Genomic DNA, 23,386 nt, shown 5'->3' on the forward strand with positions numbered 1-23,386 from the left:
CCTGAGCTCCTGTATATCTGTGTGCCAGTACACTGTGCATTAATCCTTTAGTTGCATGTGTTTTTCCCTCCCCCTCCTTAGCTGTTAGCCATATCGACACACACACACACACACACACACACACACACACACACTCAAGCACACAAGCATCAGCTCCATCCATCCCTCCTTTCTGGGTGTGTTAACTCCAATGTAGCTCTCACAACCCAGGGTATATCTTTTTTTTTTTTCCCTCTCTCTCTCCCCCTCCCGCCCTAGGTATGAGAAGCTGCAAGATGGTCCGAGTGGTGAGTGTTCTGGGGCTAGTGATGGTCAGCGTGGCTCTCTTGATTTTGTCCTTGATCAGCTACGTGTCCCTGAAAAAAGACAACATCTTCACCACTCCCAAATATGCCAACACGGGAGTGCCAAGAATGTATATGCTCCATGCCGGATTTAGGTGAGTGCTTGTCAAATTATACATAGATTGTCTTCCCTTCCCCCTCCTCCCTTCCACGAGGAAAGGCATGCTGGCGAGATGGGTAGAGGGTATGCAAGCTGAGGGCAGGGGAGGGGAGAGGGGAATATTATTATTGAATCCACGCTCCGGGACACCCCTACCCCTTTCTGGCTTTTGTGCCAACCGTACAACACCCCCTCCTTTAAAATGCTTTGTGTGGAAATCGATCGGGCCGCGCAGCTTTGAGCTTTTGCATCAGTGGCCGGCGGGGGTAGCGAGGTGGGGTGGGGTAGGGTGAGGTGGGGGGGTAGATGTATAATATGATGGGCAGCTGACGGTTTGGCTGGTTCATGTTTATTCCGGACGGAGGACGGACTAATGGCGCAGGCGCCTTGTTTCTTTGGCCGTAGAGGGGGAAGACGATCCCGGTGTTCCCTGGCGCCGGGGAATCGCAGATACGCAGTGTTTAAATGAGCAAAGCGAAAGAAGGGAAAGCGATGCGGGTTCTCTAATCTCCCTCGCAATTCCTCCTCTCCCATCTGCCTTCCTTGCAGCTCTCGGTCCGGTGTGGGCTCTCCCTGTCTAACCGGGCAGGAGAAGACGGCGGATTCCTTTGTTTGACTTTTCCTTCCTAATCGCTGGGCTTCCCCCGTGTTTGGTTTTCCCGTTTAAAGCCGGGGAGCCAAAGGCCAGAAATTTAGGAGTGGGGGAGAGGGTGGTTCCAGCCAGGCTTGAGAATAATTCAGGCTTCTTCATTCTTCGCCTTCCTTGGACGCCCAGAGGCCAGACAAATATACCCTAGACTAAGGCAGTTTGGGAGGGTGTTTCGGCCAGTGGATCACCCATCCGCCCACTCACGCTCGTTGTGGGGGAATCATCTCTGACATTCCGCGCCACCGCCCTGTATTTATAGCTGGGAAGAGTTAAAATTGAGCAGAGATGCCGAAAGCTGAAGAAGGCGGAAACCCTCTCGCAAGGGAGGCTGAGTAGCAAGGCCACTGTCCATGGTGCTGATCGCACCTCTGTTTTCTGCTCTTCAGTTCAGACCCATGAAGATTTGGCATAGTTTTGAGCACTTAGGGTTTAAAACATTCCATTTGAATATTATTCCCAGTGGTTTAAAGCATCCCAAGGAATGAAAGATGCTACCTATTAGTAAGCTTACTGTGCCCTATCAGAGTAAACAATACCAAGCTTACAATACTCATTATATTTTTATGGAATCTGCTGGCAAACTGTTGGGAAACTGCTTCTCTGTTCTGTTATCTTAACATTGACTCTAGCACATATAAGCTATTTCACAGTCATCATTAAACCATAGGTCACTGTAGCATCCCCTTCCAAGCCAGTGACTCCCAAATATATTGTTTCAGCCAGATGGGGAAGCCCAGCTTGTACATTTTCTATACAGAGCATTCCTTGTCATGGAGACTCATCAGAAATATCTGATCAGGTTTCTACAGGTTGATAGAATCATAAGGATAATATGGAAGACCCATTTCATGTTCACCTGAGTATGGAAGGAATATGCAGTTATGTATCTTTTTAATCGAACACAGCCCACTACCATTTAAGTCTGTTTACTGTCCAATAGCTGGTACCATCAAGAAATTGATTCTCAGGCTTAACTGAAATCCTAATTATTAAGATTGCTTTATGATTTAGGATATGGTTTGTTGCGATTTGAATGCATTGGTTCAGATCATAGGACAAGAGAAAATAATTTTATTCCATTTTCTTATGGCATTGCAATGGAGAAGTTATCATATATACAAAGTGATATTTTAAAGAATATTGACTCAATCATGACAGATAAATGAATAAATTAGAAAACTATATGCAGACTAGAGGATGTTTTAGATTAAGAATAGGAAACATGTGGTCCACCACATGTTTGAACTACATTTAACAGATTGCCTAGGCCTCTAGCAATTGTGATTCAGTAAGAAATGGAAGTCTATATTTTGCCTACCCTTTTTAAAAAGAAAATTTGAAATTCTCATATAACTCATCAGGTATGATCTTTGCATAAATGTGTATACTTACAAAAATGTTTGCATATAGGACCGTCATGTATTATTTTATATTAGGGCTAATATTATCCTATATTTCTAACCAAAGTACTCATATAATTTTCAGTTGGAAGCCAACTGCAACCACATTTAAATGTTTAGGGAAAATATCGATGGAACCAAATTTTATTTTAAATGTATTGTTGATTCATAATCAATTCAGTTCATTTTTTATGACAGGTTTTTATTCATGTTCTTCTTTTTCTGGTTGCTACTGTCATAAAGGCAAGTGATGTCTGTGAATAGTCATTTTGCTTGCATTTCATGAAAATTTAGTAAACATTCCATTGAAATCAAAGAATGTTGTACAACCTTTAGAAAAGTTATAATCTTTATAGGCTTGAACCAATTTTTGGAAACTGCTGTGTAAATATCATCCAACAACAGAGAAATCCTATGTTTCTGAATCTGGAAGGTACCAGAATTTGGGATTATGTTTCTCCCAATCTCTACTTTCTGATACAGAATAATGGAAATTGTAGCTCAATATCACAGAATATGATTCTGCTTTTTGGAATGTTTCTGTTCACCACTTAGCTTTTGGTAGCTTCATTTCTCCCCTTCCCTCTTGATTTTCAAGGGATTCCTTTCAGCTTAAGCCCTTGTTTATCTTTGGACAATAACTTAACATTTCCAATCCTTGGTTTAGTGGGATGAGTTTTCCTAATGATAATGTTCATGAATGCTTTCAATTTAGATGCTTACAAGTCAACATTCAAAGAATTGACGATGTGATTAATCTCCGCAACAGAGGGGATCTTAGAAACATAGTCTTGCAAGGAAGAGAACAAACCAGACAGTGAAATTAAAAACAGAATGAGGAAGTGTTAAACAAAAAAGAGCCTGAAAGTACAGAACATCCAGTTAGAGAGCAGATACTCATGGAAAATTAGATGGAAGAAATATTGGGTCTTTGAAAAGAGAGATTAAAAAGTGAACTTAGAGAAGAGGGAGAACAGGTCAAAACTGCAGCACTATAGAAGTCCTTTGCAACAGATGATAGAGAGAGATGATAGATAGATAGATGTAAACTTTTAAAGTCTAATCTCCATGGACTCATATAGTTGTCTCTCTTCCAAGTACTAACCAGCTGAGCTCTTTGGAGATCAATAAAGTTTGGTTAAGTGCTGTGGAATACTCAGAATCATAAAGTATCCATATTACAGGAAAAATAAGACCCCTAAAACATATCCAGGTGATGGTGTCAGCAGTTACGGTTTCAGGAATTAGGAACTGAATTGCTAAACTATTCTGATCCTGTTTCCAGACTAGTCATAGCATACAATTTTTATAGTTAATGCAACCTAATTGTAGTATATTTCCTGGCAGTTGGGCTGTAAGAAGGGCAATAATATTTAGTCTTCAACTTACAACAGTTCATTTAGTGACAGTTTGAAGTTACAACAGCACTGAAAAAAGTGACCTATGACCATTTTTCACACTTACAACCATTACAGCATCCCCCCACAGTCATGTGATCAAAATTCTGATGATTGGCAACTGACTTACATCTATGATGTTTGTGGTGTCACATGATCCCCTTTTGTGACTTTCTGACCAACAAAGACAATCTGGGAAGCCAGATTCACTTAACAACCATATTTCTAATATAACAACTGCAATGATTCATTTTACAACTGTGGCAAGAAACATCATAAAATGGGGCAAAATTCATTTAACAACTGTCTCGTTTAGCAACAGAAATTTTGGGCTCAGTTGTGGTTGTAAGTCAAGGACTACCTGTATTTTCCTCTGGGGAATGAACCTTCCTCCATATAGAAAAATAGCCTTTCTAACAAGTGCTCATCTGAAAAGGGAGTTGGTAATTTCCACCCATCTGAACATGTTTAGATGTTGAGACTCATATATCAGAGAATGTCTTCTTCTAATGGACAGTGGTGATAAGAGTGAATAGAAATGATAACATCCTTAATTTGGCCCTTAATGTCATAAATACTTTTCACTGATTGCATAAATATGTGAACTGTTTTAGGTCACAGTTTGCACTGAAGTTCCTTGATCCTTCCTTTGTACCCAACACAAATTCCTTGAATCAGGAGGTGCAGGACAAATCGCCCAAGTGGACATTCAACAGAACAGCGTTCTTACAACAAAGGTGAGAAAAAAAAGTGACAAGTGATGCTAGGCTCAGGATGATTCTAGATTTGGGGCAAATCCACCCTAAGGCTAGCTTTTAAGCACAGCCACTTGACAACAGACAACTGTTCCCTTGAAAGTTGTCAAAAATATCCAACCTCTGTATCAGTGTCTTAGGGAATAAATGTCCCAAATATTGAGATGCATTTCTATGTCTGCACTGATTATCTCTCAAGTCATTTGAGCCTGAAAGATGAAGGGATCATTTGGGGACACTGAACTGGATATCTTGCTGTTTTAAATTATATGAATTAAGCCAAGGTGTTTTAATATGAAGTGAGGTTGTAATTTTCCTGCCAAGTACATATAAGATGGTGTTATTCTTTTTTTTTTTTTAGCAGTATTTCTCCCTGTACATTCAAAAGAGATCAGGTTGTACAAAGACTCTAAACCAGGGGTGGAGAATGATGGCCCTTTTATGTCTTGTGGACTTCAATTCATTATGTTGGCTCAGAATTCTGGGAGTTGAAGTCCACAAGTCATAAAAGGGCCACCGTTCCCCACCTCTGCTCTAAACCAACGGAGACTTCTGTTTTAGGCTTTCTATTCTGTCCCAGGATGGTATTATCATACACTGAACCTAATAAATGCATCAGTGTAGACAAATACTACCAAATAGAGTGAAGCAACTGCAAGGCAATTAAAGAATGAATGCAATATATGTATAATATAAATAAAGAGTAATATATAAGTAACTATAGCAATAACAGAGTGAAATTGCATGCTTCCTTCACATGTCACATCCCCAATTCCTAGAGCAGTGGTTCTCAACCTTTCTAATGCCGCGACCCCATAATACACTTCCCCATGTTGTGGTGACCCCCCAACCACTTATACATCACCGGGTGCCAGGGGTGTTGCCAAAGAAAAGGGGGAAAAAATGGCGGACAGCCTTGTTTGGCGACCCCCGTGAAATGGTCGTTCGACCCCAAATGGGGTCCCGACCCACAGGTTGAGAACCACTGTCCTAGAGAATTAATTTGCTTTAAGGAAGTCTCTGTTGCTAGATACTTAATAGTAACTTGCCAAAGCAGCAGAAGGCTACCCAGTCTGAATTACATTTATTGAAATTATCATTGTTTCAGAAAGAGGTTTTTGAAAGGAGAACTCAGTTCAGTCTTTAGGACTGGAACTGTGTAGGAAGTAGTAGTCCAGAGCAGGGTTTCTCAATCTTAACAACTTTAAGGTGTGTAGACTTCAACTTCCAGAATTCCCCAGCTATCATGTACACTGGGAGTTGAAGTCCACACAGATCTTAAAGCTGCCAAGATTGAGAGACAATGTCTGGAAGATTAGCATAATTTACCTCCTTCTCCATAGCTTTTTTTTTTCTCGATGTTTCTGCCAGCATGACAATGTAGCTGGTCAAACTGTGGTGGCAGATTCTGGGATTTACTGGCAGGGCTCCCTGGTAATGGAAGTGTTTCTCAATCTAATCTATTCTAGCCAGTTTATTGTTCAGCAGAAAGTAGACGTGTGATCCTGGTTAGCTTTGATCATAAAATCAGGATTTATTATAACCAGACTCTTTAAACACTGATTATACCAAGAAACTTGATAAGTTTTTTTTACAGTGCCATCTGAGCTGAACAATAAACTGACTAGAATAGATTAGATTGAAAAACACTTCCATTAGCAGACAGCCAATTTTTTTTGAAAGAGAGGGAATATAGGAAATATGAGCCATTCCTTCGCAATCTATTCATTCTTTAATAGATTCTGTTAATCATTAGCTAACAGAGAGCCAAGATTACAGCCACCCATGTTGAGTGAAATATATGGATTCTCACCCAGCTAGAAATTACCTATTTTGTTGAAATAATCAAGCTGTTTCAATATTGCACTATTTTAAATACAATTTGGAGATGATGGAGATGGGAATCAAATAAAATAAAATAGGATGGAAATAGCTTCAGTTCTGTGTAAGAAGAGTAGATATGTTAACAGTTGATTTGATTACATTTTATCTGGTACTGCACAGAGGAGAAGCTAGATGGTGGATTACATAGCTTTAAAAACTAGAATGGAAAACAAATACAATGGAATTTGGGCGAAGCATGTTATCAACTCAGGTTCCATTCTAATATTCTTTATAGGACAGACACAAACACAATCTGAAATTTCATTAAGGAAGCAACAGTCCATTTAGCTTTAATTTCATTATAGAATTTCTCCATCAAGAGGATCACAATGCTGTATTATTTCCAAGAATATTTCTTTATACTGCTATATCCAAAACAGATTTTTCAAAAAGAAAAAGAAATATCACTTCCTACGAAAAATATTAATTTCATTATGAATAATTTAAATTTTGTTCTATTTATGGGTAAGAGAGAAAAAGTACATCATTCTTAGCATGTATTCAACAAAATTTCCTAAATACTCAATGCAGTTCATATTATATTACTCTTAAAAGAAATCTCTCTCCATTTTTTTACTCATAATTACCTGAAGGGAAGATAACTGTATTTTAAATAACCCACTCCAAAATAAATATTAGGCAGAAAAAAAAACCAAATCACCTGCTTCTATTACTGTGCTATTAAATCTGAGCTATCTTTCCATTTTAAAACTAAATTATTTGGAAATAAGATGGGACAATCTTGTCAGATAAATGCAGTATTGCTTTTTTCTTTTACAGATAAAGCTGAAAGATTAGCTTTCAAATACAAACTCTGTTATATCAAATTCAGTGTGCTTGGTATATGTTAACATAGTTAATGTGTGTGCATAATATGTAATTTGTAATCTGTAATAACATTATTAACATAATGTATGTCAACATAGTTTGGTGCAGTGGTTAAAATGTTGGTCTATAAACCAGATTATGAATTCTAGTCCTTTGAAGTATGAAAGCCAGTTGAGTAACTTTGGGCAAGTCCTTCTCCGTTAGCCCAACTTACCTTAGAGGGATATTATTGTGGGGGGGAGAGGAAGAGGAATATTAGATATGTTCACCACCTTGAGTTACTTATAAAGCAATGAGTGGATAAAGGGTGGAGAGAGAGAGAGAAAGAGAGAAAGAGAGAAAGAGAGAAAGAGAGCGAGAGCGAGAGCGAGAGCGAGAGAGAGAGAGAGAGAATAAGATTATAATTATTTCTGACCATGGATTTGTATCTGGAACTATATCTATAATGTAAGATAGTCTTGAATTGGTAATCGGGAAGAAGTGCAAGAAGAGGGGTTACACAGATCTTTCTTGATATTTCTTTATTCCACCCCATCCAAATATTTTCCCCATTTCTATTTATTTTCCCCACCCTGGGAAACTGTGTGATATCAATACTAAGCATCCAGCAAAAATAAAAATAGAAGTTTTAAGTCTCGTGCACAACCTCCAAAATTGCTTTAAAATGATACATTTCTTATTTTTTTATAAGTATTTTATTAATTTTCTAGTTTTACAATCATAAGTACTTAATAAACAACGTGTTGTCTGGGTTCATCAGTAATTTAGTGGTACATATTAACTTCCTCAATCTAGATACAATACTACACCATCCAGTGCTTCCTCTCTTCTTCCGATGTTAGATATTTTCCATATCGAGCAAATACAATTCTTATTGCTGTTAATACATATGCAATTGAATACCAGCATCTTTGTTACATTTTTCTAATATTATATATAATATCAGTAGTATCAATTTAAAATATTTTTTCTAACCAAAACATATCTCAATTGCATTTGCATTTAATATCCATTTGTTCAATCAATATCCTGTTTTCCCCGTTTTTTTTTTAAAAAAGATTTCCCATCAGTGTTCAAAGTATCTCTATCGTTTATAATTTTCTCATAATAAATTATATTTGGGCAACCAAAGACTTTCCTTGTTCAAACCCTCTTAGCATTTTCATATTTCCCTTCTCATATCAAAATATAAAATTCTAGTTATAAATCCTATCTTTCTAGTTCTAATAACATTTCTATTTCTAACAATTATCTATTCTCTTAGCTGTATTCAAACATCTCTTTAATTGTATAATATCCCATCTAATAGGTCAAGACCTCTATTTTCAATCTTACTCTAGCTTTTTTCCTTTGCCAACTAACTTTCCAAATCAATGCCTTTGAATCATCTATTTTTATGTATATTGTTTGGAATAAGTAAGACAATTTGGTTAAGGTATTTTGGAAGAATGCTCAGCCTGTTGATATTCATTAAACAGCTTTCTTCCTTCTCCAATTTCCTACAACTCTCCCAACAGCTTTATCTTCCATTCGATCAGTTCTTCTTCCTTATCCTCAAGAGTGTTTTGAGATCTTGACAGGAAATATTTTTTCCCATTTATGGTATTATTGCGATGTCTTCTAATTCTTCATTTGTCTGAGTCTGTTTGTTAATTTCTTCCTTTAGGTCCTCCAACTTGGGGTCCACTTCCTCTAATTTTCCTTCTATTTTCTGAATTATTAGTTCCTTCTTTATAGTCATTTTCTAAATTTGTGGATTTAGATTAGAAAATTGTTCTTTTATCTCCTTTGTGTTATTTTTAGTCTCATCATGAGCTAAGGCAATTGTCTCTTGTATTAATTTTAACATACAAAGAATTTTCTTCTGAGTTTGTCAACATTTTCTTGTTGATATGTCAAGCTGGGGACTTTGGAGATAAGTGTTAGAGATGGTTTTTTACCATTTAAAGCTGAGTATAGAAGATCTATTTTGTTTTTATATGTGGTTTCTATAGTCCAATCTATTTAGGGATTTAAAATGTTTCAGTCAATTGTCATTTGTGCTCCAAGTTATCCAGCCAGTCTACCAGTCCATCCTTAAGCCTCCCCTAAACAAATATAAGCAAAACTCAAGTTTTTCTGTCCAATGAAAAACATATTCTTTCTGTCCAGAGATAAAAAAAAGTAATTAAAAGTTGTTCATCAATCAAAGGTTTATAATCTAAAGTATTTCATCATCTCAATTCATAATGCACATTTCTTCTACAGGTAAATAGCTCCATGACACAGCTCTAAAAGTCAGTATTTATATTTGTGGTCCAGGCAGGCCAGTTTCAAAATAGTTTATCATCTCTGCCACACAGATAAGTAGCCCAAGAGTTTTTTTCCCCCTTTTTCTCAGCTGCAGTCTAGAAAAGTGAAAGTTTCCAAGGACAACAAAAGTCTTATCTGGATCTGAGCTTCAAACCATATTTCCCTTAAACATAATAAATTGTAGTGCTGTGGCTTGCCACTAGATGTCGTTGATGCCATCTTCTAGCTTTTTAAGTCCGAACTTATATTATAAGCTTTTCAAGTCTCTTTTTTTAACAAAAAGCACGTTTAGTCCCCAAATTTCAAAACTTTCAAATTAATCTTGTAATTTTCTCTATTTTCCCCAAGCAATTAATTCACCACTTTTCTTTTCCTGGGAGAATGGGGTGGAAATTCCCCTTCCCTCTCTCCTCAGGGAGGATTCTTGGCTTTGAGTGTGTTTTTTTTCCAGGAAAAAGTTTTAAAGTCATAAAGAAAGGATAGGGTCTCACCCAGTTCCATCCACATTGCTTGAAAGTTGCTTATTAATACTTATTTTCTTTGGTTGTCAGCAGCTTCTGCCTAGCCACATGAATAAAACCAGTCTTTACCCGCCAGTTTGGAGGTCTTCCTCAGATCAAATGGAAGGGCCACCACCCTCCTACGATCAACAAGGGTCCCCTCCTTCTTTGTTGCTTATCTGGGGTGATTTTCAACCCTTTTTAGGTCCCTAGCGGGACAAAATCAAATGTGGAAGACAGAGCCCCGTCTTCCTGCATCCATCACACTGCGACATCAAATCAGAAGTCCAAAATGATACATTTTTTAATATCTTATAAAGATTTACTTTGTGAAAAATGGGGATAGCTTTTTGTAATACTCAGTGTTGGACCATCATGGTACATATATTGTTCTGCCATACTCCATATTATGGTGGAAAACAACTAAAACATGGGCAACCTCTGCCTTCTATACATCCACAAAAGGCATCGAAAGACATAAGGAAAGATGTCTTAGATGTTACAGGTAAAATGGAAGAATCTACACTAATACAGATTTTAAGAGTAATATTGATGTCAGATATAGCATATATTTTTCCATCACACAGCTACATTTCTATACTCTTCTATACATTTCTAAGGTCTGCACAACTTTTAATGGACCAACAGATGCACTTGATTTTTGATAACTGTTAGGGCATCCACTGAAGGTGAGATAAGACCGTGACATGGATGAAACCAGGACAGAAATAAAGAATAACAGAATTGGAAGGGACCTTGGAGATCTTCTAGTCCAACCCATTGCTTGAGCAGAAGACAGTATACCATTTTAGACAAATGCTGTCCAATCTCTTCTTAAAAACCTCCAGTGTTGGAGAATCCACAACTTCTGGAGGCAAGCCATTCCACTGGTTAATTGTTCTCACAGATAGGAAATTTCTCCTTAATTCTAGATTAGATCTCACTTTGATCCAACCTAGAAATAAGGAGATATTTCCTATTTCAATTCAATATTCCTATGTAGAAAAAAACCCTACATATTTCAATACTTACACTAAATTCAACTTGGGTTCATTAAACACAATAATACAGCTTCTGTGCTATTATATCTATTGCTTCTTTTACTTTTCAATGAAGAACTACATATACTGTAGTGTAGCATTACACTGTAGTACTTCTACTTTAGTTCTTCTAAAAGCTTTACCCCTTTATCTCATTAAAAAGCAATGTGGTCTCAACTTTTGGAAAGGCTCTTGAGTCACATCACAGAATTTTGGGATAGGAACAAGTTGTACCGTTCCGTATCAAGAGGAAGATGAATATAGCAAATAAGTAATTATATCAGAACCAGGTTGTTTACTTATGATGAGCAAATGCAAACCCTAATGGCATTTTTATTAGGCTTATTTATTTTAGGGAAAATGTTAATATTCTCAATGTTCCCCAAACTGAATATTAAAGAGTTCTCTGTCTACAAAGGATAGACAGACAAATTTTGCTCAAGAAGCCAAGTTATAATACTGGAAAAGCTCACTTCAGCTCCATTATTCTTCAGGCCATTTAAGGCCGAGAGGTCTGCACAAGCAGAAGGAATTCCTTTTTCCAAGTTCTTTCTTGCCTCCTGAAATAAATTATTATTTTATTGAAAAGGTTTTCTCAAAGTTGTGTAGCAATCAAATTGCAGTTCCATTTAAAATGACGTTTCATTCACCATCCAGCAGAGTTTGAAAATTACATTGGTTTCTTGATTACAGGGCAAAGTGGTCTCGCTGTATGCTAGGCATGAAGAAAAGTATTTCTTAAAGTAAATACTATAACATCCTAGTTATAATGTTATTGTAAAAGAAATTGTGCTAACAGTACTTTTAATCTAACTTGGACCACATTATCACATTCCATAATACATCCCCTCCAATCGTTTCTAAGCTTGGGTGTCAATAATCCTTCTTCACAATCCAGAAAACACTTGGAAAATGTGAATTATCCATTCTTTTATCCTTATATATGAGTAGGATGTCTACTCCATCTGTCTGTGACTTATAGAACAGAGCATCTTCCAAACAATTATCTGTACCTGGATTCAGTCTAGTAAAATCAATTTAATTTATTCAAGTTGATTCAATTTCCTGTAGTTCTGTTGTGTAAGCATGATTGGATTCAATCTGATGACAGTTAGAACATGCATGTAACATTTCATCAAAAGCTAATCTTTAGCAATGTTAATCTACAGGTAGCCCTCAATTTATGACTACAACAGACCCCAACATTTCTATTGTTAAGCAAGACAATGGTTAAGTGAATTTTGCTCTGTTTTAAAACATTTCTTGCCACAGTTGTTAAATCAATCCCTGCAGTTGTTAAATGAATCATTTGGTCATAAAGCAAATATAGATTTTCCCATTGACTCTGCTTTTCAAAATAAGGTTGGGAAGACTACAAATGGTGATCACATGACCCCAGGACAGTGCAGCTGTCATAGAGACATGTCAGTGCCCAAGCGTCTGAATTTTGATCACATGACCATGGGGATGCTGTAAAGGTCGTAAGTGTGAAAAATGTTCATAAGTCATTTTTTTCAGTGCTCTTCTAACTTTGAATGGCCACTAAACAAATGGTTGTAAATTGAGGACTACGTATAGTAACATATAAACATTATCCTACCAAAAAAAGAATTATGAGTTTCGTTTTATCTCCAATCTTTGACTCTATAACAGAATTCTACAACTCTAGTTAAATTCTCACTCCAACCCCTGGCTCAAGCATTCCAGGTCCAATCTCTTGTTAAAAACCTTCAATGAAACCAGGAATCCTTTACCACACAGGTTATTTTTTGCTAAGACATGTCTTAATATTATTGATATAGAGCAGGGGTAGGCAGCCTTGGCTCTTTTATGACTTGTGGACTTCAACTCCCAGAATTCCTGAGCCAACCATGCTGGGGGGGAAGGGAGAGGTTTCCATGCTGAGCCATGCTGGCTCAGGAATTCTGGGAGTTGAAGTCCATGAGTCATAAAAGAGCCAAGATTGCCTACCCCTGACATAGAGAAATACAGTACTTCAGTGGCCCCCAATCTTTTGGGCACCAAGGACCAGTTCTGTGGAGGACAGTTTTTCCACGGACCCAGGGGGATGTGGTTTCATGCACTGTCCGGATCCCACATGGGCATGGATGGGGCTTCACTTGCTTGCACAGCCAGTTCCTGGCTGGCTGCGGCCCAGTGCCGGTCCATGGTCCAGGAGTTGGGGACCCCTGCTGTACTTATTTAATTGTTCTATATTAGAAGTAAAACTTTGATTAAATATCAATAATGAAAAAGCAGAGGAAAATGAATCAAAGAAAGCACTAGTTAAATTAATTATAAAAGCATTATTAAATGTAGTTATCATGACTTCTTTTAATTTTAGATTTCAAATTAATCCATATAGTTTTGTTGAGGATTTGAAGACTTAAAGATTGAGGTGGGGGATTGACATAGTCTAATGGTAAAATGTGTCAACCCTTGACATCTCCAGGAAGGGTGGAAAAAAATCCTTCCTGAAAAACTAAGGCATCACTTTGGTCAGCGTAAAACAGTACTGACCTGGGATAACACTGGTTCCTGTATTCCAATTGAGTTATTATGTTGTACATGCAAATCAAAAATCAATACAAGCACATCAGCCTGCTTGCACTAAATGTTCATCAGAGAGGAACTCTGTGCAATTTGCAGTCTACCCGTTGTCCTTATAAACAACTTTTTTCATCCTAGGGCAATGCAGATTATTGGTTTCCAGCTTCTGTCATCTCCAATCCACCACTTCTTCAAGCATCAGGATGAGAAAGACTTTAACTCATTCTGTATCAGTTCTATTTTAGCAAAGCAAGCACTGGGGGCACTGTAATTAACTGCAGTATTGCAGGCAAACTCTGCCGACAGCCTGCAGTTCGATCCTGATGGGGCTCAAGGTTGACTCAGCCTTCCAGCCTTCTGAGGTTGGTAAAATGAGGAGCCAGACTACTGGTGGCAATATGCAAATAATGCTGACATTGTAAATCACCCGACAGTGCTCTAAAGCACTATGGGGCAGTATATAAGTCTAAATGCTATTGCTATTGCTAAAGGTGTGAGCACCAGAGAAGCTGGGGATTTGATAGAGGAATATATATTTACAAAATAAGGCTAGACAGTTAAATTATAAGGCTAATAATTTCAGCAGTATTTCCTGTTATCAATTCCATCTAATGTTTAATAATTTACCTTAAATGTAAAGAATCATAATATTAGCATTCATGAATGAAACAATCTTCTACAATGATGTACAGCCAAAAAGAGAATGCCATAGTAATGTCAAGGACAAAATGTTTCACTGGAACAAATCTAGGTTTACTTATTTCTCAGTCAAAAAGACCCCCTAGTAAGCTTGAGAAGCAACTGTCTTTTACTTAACGCAAAGGTGAGTAGCCTTTTTTGGCAGCCAGGAACTACACTCTTTAAAAAAAAATCAATGAATACACACACAAATATAAATTGATTTTTTTTTAATTGAAAACTATCCTTTTCCCAGGAAAAGGAAAAGCTCCAGGATCTAAAATTCTCAATTTGCAGGATGATCCCAAAACTATAATTGCATTATATTAGATAAATCCAATTCTATTGGACTTAACCAAACTGTGCAAAACAATGTACAAACTTTTGAGATTTCCATAACTATTCTTTAATATTGCTAACTTTAATAGTATGGGAATAAGCAAAAATCTAAAAATATTAAGCAGATTTTTCAGCCATCTGTTTGCAGTTCAAAAAACATCTAAAATGGCATTTGGAGTTGGGATATTTTTTCATAAATTGACATAGCTGTAACTGCTTTTTGTATACTTTGAGAAATAGGTGTGTAAAATAGTTCTTGTTCCCACACAATTTGCCTGGATTGGTGGGAAATAATTTCCTAATAAAAATCTCAAACTACAAATACTTGCCATTTTTATTTTCTAAGCATATCAGTCTGTGAAGTTCAAAATTATTCTGGGGAGAGATGAATGTATTCCTGAGATTGCCTACTTCTGTGGAATAATAAATTTCAGATTAGTTCTTTCTTTGTTAATTAATGACTTATGCATTACTCCAGGGGTCTCCAATCTTGGCAACTTTACGACTTCAACTCCCAGAATTCCTCAGCCAGCCAGTTGAAGTCCACCAGTCAAAGTTGTCAAGGTTGGAGACCCCTGCATTACTCCATCCTTCCTCAACTTTATGTCCTCTGGGACTAAAACTTCCAGAATTCCTAGACAACATGTTTAAATGCTAATGGACGCCAGAGCATCCCATCACTAAGCAATAGCAGAAATTGAGCTGATAGAAGTTTCCAATCCTGCACACACATACTTTATATTCTTGGCAAATTGGTTGAATGAGGACATTGCGGAGGTCCTAAAAGTAATCTTTTTCTTCAGATTAATTCCAAATTGGCAAGACGTCAATGCCAAGCAGTTCAGTGATTTCATTGGAAGTTCCCAGAGGCAGACCCACATCATGGCACTAGGGTCCTCTTGTTGAAATTGTATGGCACAACTCAGGCATCAGAGAGCTATGGTGTTTGAAGTTCCCATTATATCAGGGGTCTTCAAACTTGGCCCTTTTATGACTTGTGGACTTCAATTCCCAGAATTCAGCAGCCAGCGTACCTGGCTGAGGAATTCTGGGAGTTGAAGTCCACAAGTCATAAAAGGGCCAAGTTTGAAGACCCCTGCATTAGATGATATTATAACACTGTGGGAAGAGAGGTGAAGGAGCTCACTGTCTGTATCAGGGGTGTCAAACTGCCGGCCCACGGGCCGGACGCATCATGAGGAAATGCGTCCCGAGGATAAAAGAAGATTAAAACCATAGATCCAGCCTACGTCACTCTTTTTCAGAAAAATAATGCAACCCTAAATTATGTGATCAGTTACCCCCTCCAAATATACTGAAACGGCATTGTATATGATAACAACTACAAGGATTTTATACACTTTTTATTGGAAAAGATCTCTAATCCCCTGTATAGAAAGATAATTAAACTGTGAGGATGTTTCAACGCCTAGAGCTACTGGATATCTAAAAGGTTACTATTCAGTCTTCTTTGGAAACCATTTTTGCACTATGATTTTTTGCATAGAAATGTGCTATAATTCTTCTCAAATTTGGATTCTAGAATTTATTCATTTAATCTAATATATAGCATTCGCAATAGCACTTAGATCTAGATACCACTTCATAGTGCTTTGTAGCTCTCTCTGAGTGGTTTACAGAATCAGCATATTGCTGTCAGTGATCTGGGTCCTCATTTTACTGAACTTAGAAGGATGGAAGGCTTAGTCAACCTTGAGCCTGTCAGGATTGAACTCCTGGCAGTGAGCAGAGTTTGCCTGCAATACTGCATTCCAACTATTGCACCACCACAGCTCCTAACAGTCTACACCAGAGTTCCCCAATGTTTCCGGCTTTGCAGAATGGGAGGGGGGAAGAGAGGGATGGTTCTGTGTGAGCAGCCAGTAAGAACACCAACACACAACTCCATTTATGCAAGGGCACGCCCGCGTGCCCACCGCTCACACAAATGGGGCATACGTGCACACGCTCACCTGCTTGCGCAAGTGGGGATGTGTGCATGCGCGCTCAGCCCGTTTCCATGACCCAGTTGTAAATAGCTCATGGCCCGCTAATGGGCCACAGCCCAGAGGTTGCTTATTATTTAAAGTTTTTCAGCTGTACAATAGGAACATGTCTTGACTAGAATTTGGTATGAAATATACTCTAAATTGTTAATGGTGTTTTAGAATATAGTGGTCATTTTATATTTTAGATCTACTGATTATTTTAAGCTTGTTAGTTGTCCATCTGTATTTAATAGCTTCTTTTGTTTCTTTTTTTTCCTTCTTGCTAATTTTTCTATATGCTTTTAAATGTGTATTTGTATCGATATTATTTATTTTTTATTTTTAATTTGCCGGAGGAGTTTGGGTTTACTGTGCAGTTGTGGACATGTGTATATGGGATTTTTGTGTGTGAGGCCTCTACTCAAGGAATTAGAATTGGAACATCTTTATTTGTTTCATCAGCAGAAAACAAAATGGAATATAGTTAGAATCAAGTTGAAATGTAATCAAACTGAAAATCAGGCTTCCCAACTTAAAGTCTTTCCTACTAGTGGTCAATTCATCTATTAAAAAATATAAATGCACATTATGCTAAAAGTTTATCTGTTTTCAAAAAAACACCAACCAAATCCACCCATCTGTTGTACCTAATACACATGGTCCTCGACTTAACAACAGTTCATTTAGTGACAGTTCAAAGTTACAACAGCACTGAAGAAAGTGACTTATGACTGTTTTTCACACTTATGACCATTGTAGCATTCCCATGGTTACATGATCAAAATTCAGGCACTTGGCAACTGACTCATATTTATGACAGTTGCAGCAATCCAGGGTCCAGTGACCACCTTCTGTGATCTTCTGAGAAACCAGATTCACTTAACAGTTGCAATGTTTCATTTAACAACTGTAGCAAGAAAGGTCCTAAAATGGGGCCAAATTCACTTAACAAACATCTTACTTAGCAACAGAAATTCAGTTCAGTTGTGGTCGTAAGTTGAGGATTGCCTGTATATGAACAGTCTGAGACCCTATGTTTCTTTTTAATGCTAAAACACTGCCAATAACTGGGTGCTTCGGGTGAGACCTTGCATTGTCATTGTTTTTCTGTTATTATTATTTTTAGACGAGAAATCCTTCAGCATGTGGACGTGATCAAAAACTTTTCTTTAACAAAGAACATGGTACGGATTGGACAGCTGATGCATTATGATTATTCCAGCCATAAGTACGTCTTCTCCATTAGCAATAGCTTCCGCTTGTTGCTTCCAGATGTCTCGCCGATTCAGAACAAGCACTACAACATTTGCGCTGTTGTGGGAAACAGTGGAATTCTTCTCGGCAGTCAGTGCGGGCAGGAAATAGACAAATACGATTTTGTTTTCCGTTGCAATTTTGCACCCACCGAAGCATTCCAGAAAGATGTTGGAAAGAAAACCAACATCACCACTTTTAACCCGAGCATTTTGGAGAAGTATTACAACAATCTTTTGACCATTCAAGATCGCAATAACTTTTTTCTAAGCTTGAAGAAGCTGGATGGAGCTATTCTCTGGATTCCAGCTTTTTTCTTCCATACTTCAGCCACTATTACCAGAACTTTGGTAGACTTCTTTATTGAGCATCGAGGACAATTAAAAGTCCAGTTGGCTTGGCCAGGAAATATAATGCAACATGTTAACAGGTGCGATTTGCTGCTGTGCATCATTAACTTGTTGGTGCTTAGTTTTTGGTGTAACCAAAGGATATTCAAATTATGGCAGTTGTAAGGAGGATGGATAGTTTGTGAACCCAGGTAGCATTTCACTTACATTGCTGACCTGAAAAACTAAGAAGGATCTGAACAGGAGAAGAAACAACTACTATAAATGAGCCTCAAAAGATAGAATAGACTAGTAATTTTTAAAAATTGCAGAAAAAGCCAGTGGCATCTGACTTGCTGCCTTATTATGTTTATTGGATTCATTCTGTGCTTCTTCATATAAAAAGAGCCTCTGAGGCACCTTATAGAAAGAGTCACGCAAGAAGGAACTAATTAAAAAATTAAATGCTTACTTAATACATCCAACAATAAAAAAAACCATGAAGAAGCGTTAAAAAAAATCAATTAATTTGATACCTCTGCTTTCCAAATAGGAAAGACTAAAAAGCAAGGAAATTCCCAAAGCTCGTCCCAGTGCAGTACAGAGATGAAAATCTTGATTTGTTCAGATAGCTTATTGGCTAATAAATAAGGGGGGAATCCACTGTGTTATGAATGAAGATGATCATCATCCATGATCATCCATGATGATCAACAAAGATGATAACTACTATAGTCCCAAAAGTGCTTTTTTTTTCCAAAAGGCAACTGGACTTTGTTGTTTTAATGTTTTGTTTTTCATCCAAGAAACTTCTTCAGTTCAATAACATGAAATGATTTTAATATTTAGCATTTCTATTGAAAACAAAAAGTATATAAAGATGTCTAACAAGATCAAGCAAAAAAATAAAAATAAACTATAAAAAACAAAAAAAGTTCATAACGGTATTCATATTTCCACCATGACTATCTTGATAACATAATTTAAAATATGTCACATTCATATTATTAATAATAATTTAATTGTTGTTTAATCTTAACACTTTTAATGTTTTTATATCTATGTTTTTATACTATTGTAAGCCATCCAGTCACACAGGACAGTGAGACAGGTAGCATATAAATTTAATAAAAAACTAAAAGCTAGGAGATAGGTGGATATTTCTGTAGAGGAACTTTGAGAATTGCCACCACCAAAAAGGCCATGCTCTGCCAAAGCATCCAAGAACCTCAGAAAAAATATGAATGTGAAATAGGATTTCCCCAAAATAATGATACTTTATGGATTCTTATTTTGCAGGTACTGGAAAAACAAGCATTTGGCCCCCAAGCGACTCAGCACAGGTATCTTGATGTACACCCTTGCATCCGCGATTTGTGATGAAATCCACCTGTATGGGTTTTGGCCCTTTGGCTTCAACCCAAACAACAGAGAGGATCTTCCCTACCACTATTTTGACAAGAAAGGAACCAAGTTTACTACGAAATGGCAAGAATCCCATCAGCTGCCTGCTGAATTCCAGCAGCTCTTTCGAATGCACGGTGAAGGGCTTGCAAAACTGACTTTATCCCACTGTGCCTAAGGATTTCATACTTGAAGTGCCAAAAGATTGTTGCTGTTGTTTTTTAAAGGGGGGGAAGTGCCCCCACTGAATTTGCAATTTTTCAAAGCAGAATTCTAAAAGGAAAGGCATTGGTGGGAATAAGATGGGGAAGTGTTTAATTCTGGAGAAGTCTCCGTTTATTATTACCAGTTTTCAAAGCCTAGGAGAGTGGCTTTGCCAATTTTGCAAGACAGAAGTAATTCTTATCTTTCTGAAGTAGGAAAATCCAGGCTGTTTATAGCAGAAAAGTTTTGAATGTCTTAGCTATGTTGCCAAGAATATTAAAGTATTTTCATAGTCATATATTTTTCACATTCTGGAAAGGAAAAAAAGGGTGTACATTATCAATAGTTAGAACTTCTGTGTTTGCTTATTCAGACTAGCTTATTGTTGTTTCTGGATTTATTTGGGGAAGGGGTGAATTTATGCTCTTGCTATTCATAGTGGAACATGGCTGTGTTAATTCATGAGAATTTTTCCTGAAGTTTGGACTATATGATGGTTTAGGGCAGTATGAATAGACAATAGGTCTATTAAGATCACTGAGAATGTCTCCTAATTAAGAGACGATTGAATTGTTCCCAAAGTCTAGTTTTTCTCTTTGAAGATCAAAATCTAGGAAAAGTCAACAGTATTGTCCATGCATTTAAGCATCTATATCTGGCACGGATGATCAACTGAATACCCAAATAGCAATTTGGCCATTGACCAATTTTCAAAGACGTTTCTTCTTTTCAGATCTCCTGTTGAAATGACTTGCTCAAGCTACTATCAGTGCAATTCAGACTAAGTAGCTAATGTGGTCCTGTGGCACTATCAGTATAAAAATAATTTTGTGCACGTGGTATTTGTGCAAGAACACCATGATTTTGCACAGTGTGTTTGCTTAAATAAAAGCAGCATGTTTCTGATCTGCCAATTATCTCCTGCAAATTTAAAACAAAAATCCCCTTCCCTTGCATGATTTCATTTGTGGAGAACTACAGAAATGGTCTTGGAGAAAGAATGTGGCAGCCTTTAGCAAAACATGAATGTATTAATAGTTGCTTGCACAGTCAACCAGATGTTTAGACTGGCATTTTTGTCCACCTAATGTCCTTCCCAATGACCTGAGATAGGCAGATGTTGTTTAATAATTAAAGGTATTGTCATGGATGTAAGATGCCTTTTGCAATTGACTGGTGGTGATTTTGTCAATGCTGATCATGTTCAAGTGACGCTCCAAATGTTTTAGAATTGGACCCAAGGGGCCTGTTATGTACTATGGGTACTACTGTTGTTTTCTTTTGCCAGAGTTGCTCTACTTCTATTTACAGGTAGTTTGTGCTTTTCTTCAGTTTTCTTTTATTCTGCTTTTGCCTCCAGGTACTGCCATGTTGACTAACCAGACTTTTTTGTCTTTCTTATCAACAGTTGTTAAATCTGGGTAGGCTTGTCTGTTTGAATTTCAGACAATTTCCCAGAGCATATTAGCTTCTTCATTTTCTGTTATTTTTTCTATTTTGTGGTTCCACCAGTTCTTGCTTGCAGCTATCCCAATACCCCATTATTGCTACTTGTCATGCTGTTGTTTGTAGTCTGCCTATATGATCCTTTTGCAGCAGCTAAGTAGTCCACTGTTTCTTCAGATTCTTGGCAAAGGCATGGTTGGTGTTTCTTGCTGTCTTTTCAATTCTGGTTTTATGTGCAATTGTTCTTAAGATGTGGTTTTGTGCAGCCAGAATTAGCCCCTCTGATTCTTTTTTCAACTTTCCTGTTCTTAGCTATTACGAGGTCTTGTTATCATCTGCTTGACCTGTTAGGGGTTTTTTTCTGCACTGGCCATATATTAATTTGCTTCACCATGTTTCTATTCTGTTCTTCATTTGGTCTTTCTTATAGGCTAGTTTGATTTTTTTGGTATTCAGTAAGCCTTCGTGGTACATTCGCTTCAGTGCATCTTCTTCAGTCTTTCAGATATTCTTCAAATGCTTTTTTTTTCTTCTTCTTCAACTATCTTGTGATCTTTCAACATTCCACATGCACCTATGCTCCTTGGTAAATAGAATGTCAGTATTGCTCAGCAGATGAAGGCATGATTCACTGTCATTATTTTTCTGGTCTTCCTATCCAAGTTCCTAGCTCAGCTTGCATTCAGTCCACTATTCCAGTTGGGTATCTAATGATTGGAATTGCCCAAATATTAATCGCTTTCGTTGTATTTCCATCTCTGAGTTTGGTCTTTAAGATCTTTTTTGCTCTTCTGATGTATTCATTACTTTCCTCTTAACTTCAGTATGCTTGATATTGTCAGTGTGAAGGATACCCAGGTATTTGTAGGGATCTTCTTGATCCTGACTTTGGATGTTATTTCATAGGGTATGCTTTATTATTTCCAGTGCTTCCTTGATCTTCCTTCTCTCTAGGAGATAGTTTTCAAATCAGGTGACATTATTATTGTTGGACACACAGTTAATTAGATGTCTGTAGAGATTCTCAGTCATCCAGGTCATGGATGTCCCATAACTGCTTTTCCAAAAGGCAACTGGACTATCTTGTTCTTTCTTGAAAATGTTTTGCTTCTCATCCAAGAAGCTTCTTCAGTTCTGAAATTCTGAAGTTCAGAAATGAAGAAGCTTCTTAGATGACAAGCTAAACACATAGTAACTGTGAGAGAGACCTCGGAGTCCTAGTGGACAGTCACCTAAATATGAGCCAGCCGTGTGCTGCAGTTGCCAAAAAGGCCAACACAGTGCTAGGCTGCATTAACAGAGGGATAGAGTCAAGATCACATGAAGTATTAATACCACTTTACAATGCCTTGGTAAGGCCACACTTGGAATACTGCCTCCAGTTTTGGTCACCATGATGTAAAAAAGATGTTGAGACTCTAGAAAGAGTACAGAGAAGAGCAACAAAGATGATTAGGGGACTGGAGGCTAAAGCATATAAGGAACGGTTGCTGGAACTGGGTATGTCTAGTAGTTTAATGAAGAGAAGGACAAGGGGGGACATGATAGCAATGTTCCAGTTTCTCAGGGGCTGCCACAAAGAAGAGGGAGTCAAACTGTTCTCCAAAGTGCCTGAAGGCAGAACAAGAAGCAATGGATGGAAACTAATCAAGGAGAGAAGCAACCTAGAACTAAGGAGAAACTTCCTGACATTTAGAACAATTAACTAGTGGAACAACCTGCCTCCAGAAGTGGTGAATGCTCCAACACTGGAAGTTTTTAAGAAGAGACTGGACAGCCATTTGTCCAAAATGGTATAGGGTTTCCTGCCTAAGCAGGGGGTTGGACTAAATGACCTCCAAAGTCCCTCCCAACTTTATTATTATTATTATTATTATTATTATTATTATTATTATTATTATTATTATTATTATTATCTTCAAGGAAAAACAAGAAAGTCCAGTTGCCTTTTGAAAAAGCACCTTTGGGACAGATGTTTAGCTATGGTGATGATAGTGGTGATTAG

General features: G+C 37.5%; 1 protein-coding gene across 1 annotated transcript; it reads left to right on the forward strand.

Moving 5' to 3' along the window:
* Positions 1 to 202: 202 nt before the first annotated feature.
* Positions 203 to 22,492, forward strand: ST8SIA3 (ST8 alpha-N-acetyl-neuraminide alpha-2,8-sialyltransferase 3). The gene is made up of 4 exons (XM_039322122.1): positions 203 to 439; positions 4,505 to 4,627; positions 17,871 to 18,428; positions 19,627 to 22,492. The coding sequence occupies exons 1-4, from the start codon at positions 261 to 263 to the stop codon at positions 19,907 to 19,909; spliced, it is 1,143 nt and encodes a 380-aa protein (XP_039178056.1). The 5' UTR covers positions 203 to 260; the 3' UTR covers positions 19,910 to 22,492.
* The last annotated feature ends 894 nt before the right edge of the window (positions 22,493 to 23,386 follow it).

This window comes from Crotalus tigris, unplaced genomic scaffold (genome assembly GCF_016545835.1).
Source record: "Crotalus tigris isolate CLP2741 ecotype Arizona unplaced genomic scaffold, ASM1654583v1 scf7180000023830.6690815, whole genome shotgun sequence".
In the NCBI taxonomy this organism is placed as follows: domain Eukaryota; kingdom Metazoa; phylum Chordata; class Lepidosauria; order Squamata; family Viperidae; genus Crotalus; species Crotalus tigris.

Bases quoted from the DNA above. Each gene is read 5' to 3' on its own strand.
- ST8SIA3 (XM_039322122.1), top strand. From the start codon at position 261: ATGAGAAGCTGCAAGATGGTCCGAGTGGTGAGTGTTCTGGGGCTAGTG. The intron at 440-4,504 runs GTGAGTGCTTGT...GAACTGTTTTAG, and splicing joins ATGCTCCATGCCGGATTTAG to GTCACAGTTTGCACTGAAGT. The intron at 4,628-17,870 runs GTGAGAAAAAAA...TATTATTTTTAG, and splicing joins ACAGCGTTCTTACAACAAAG to ACGAGAAATCCTTCAGCATG.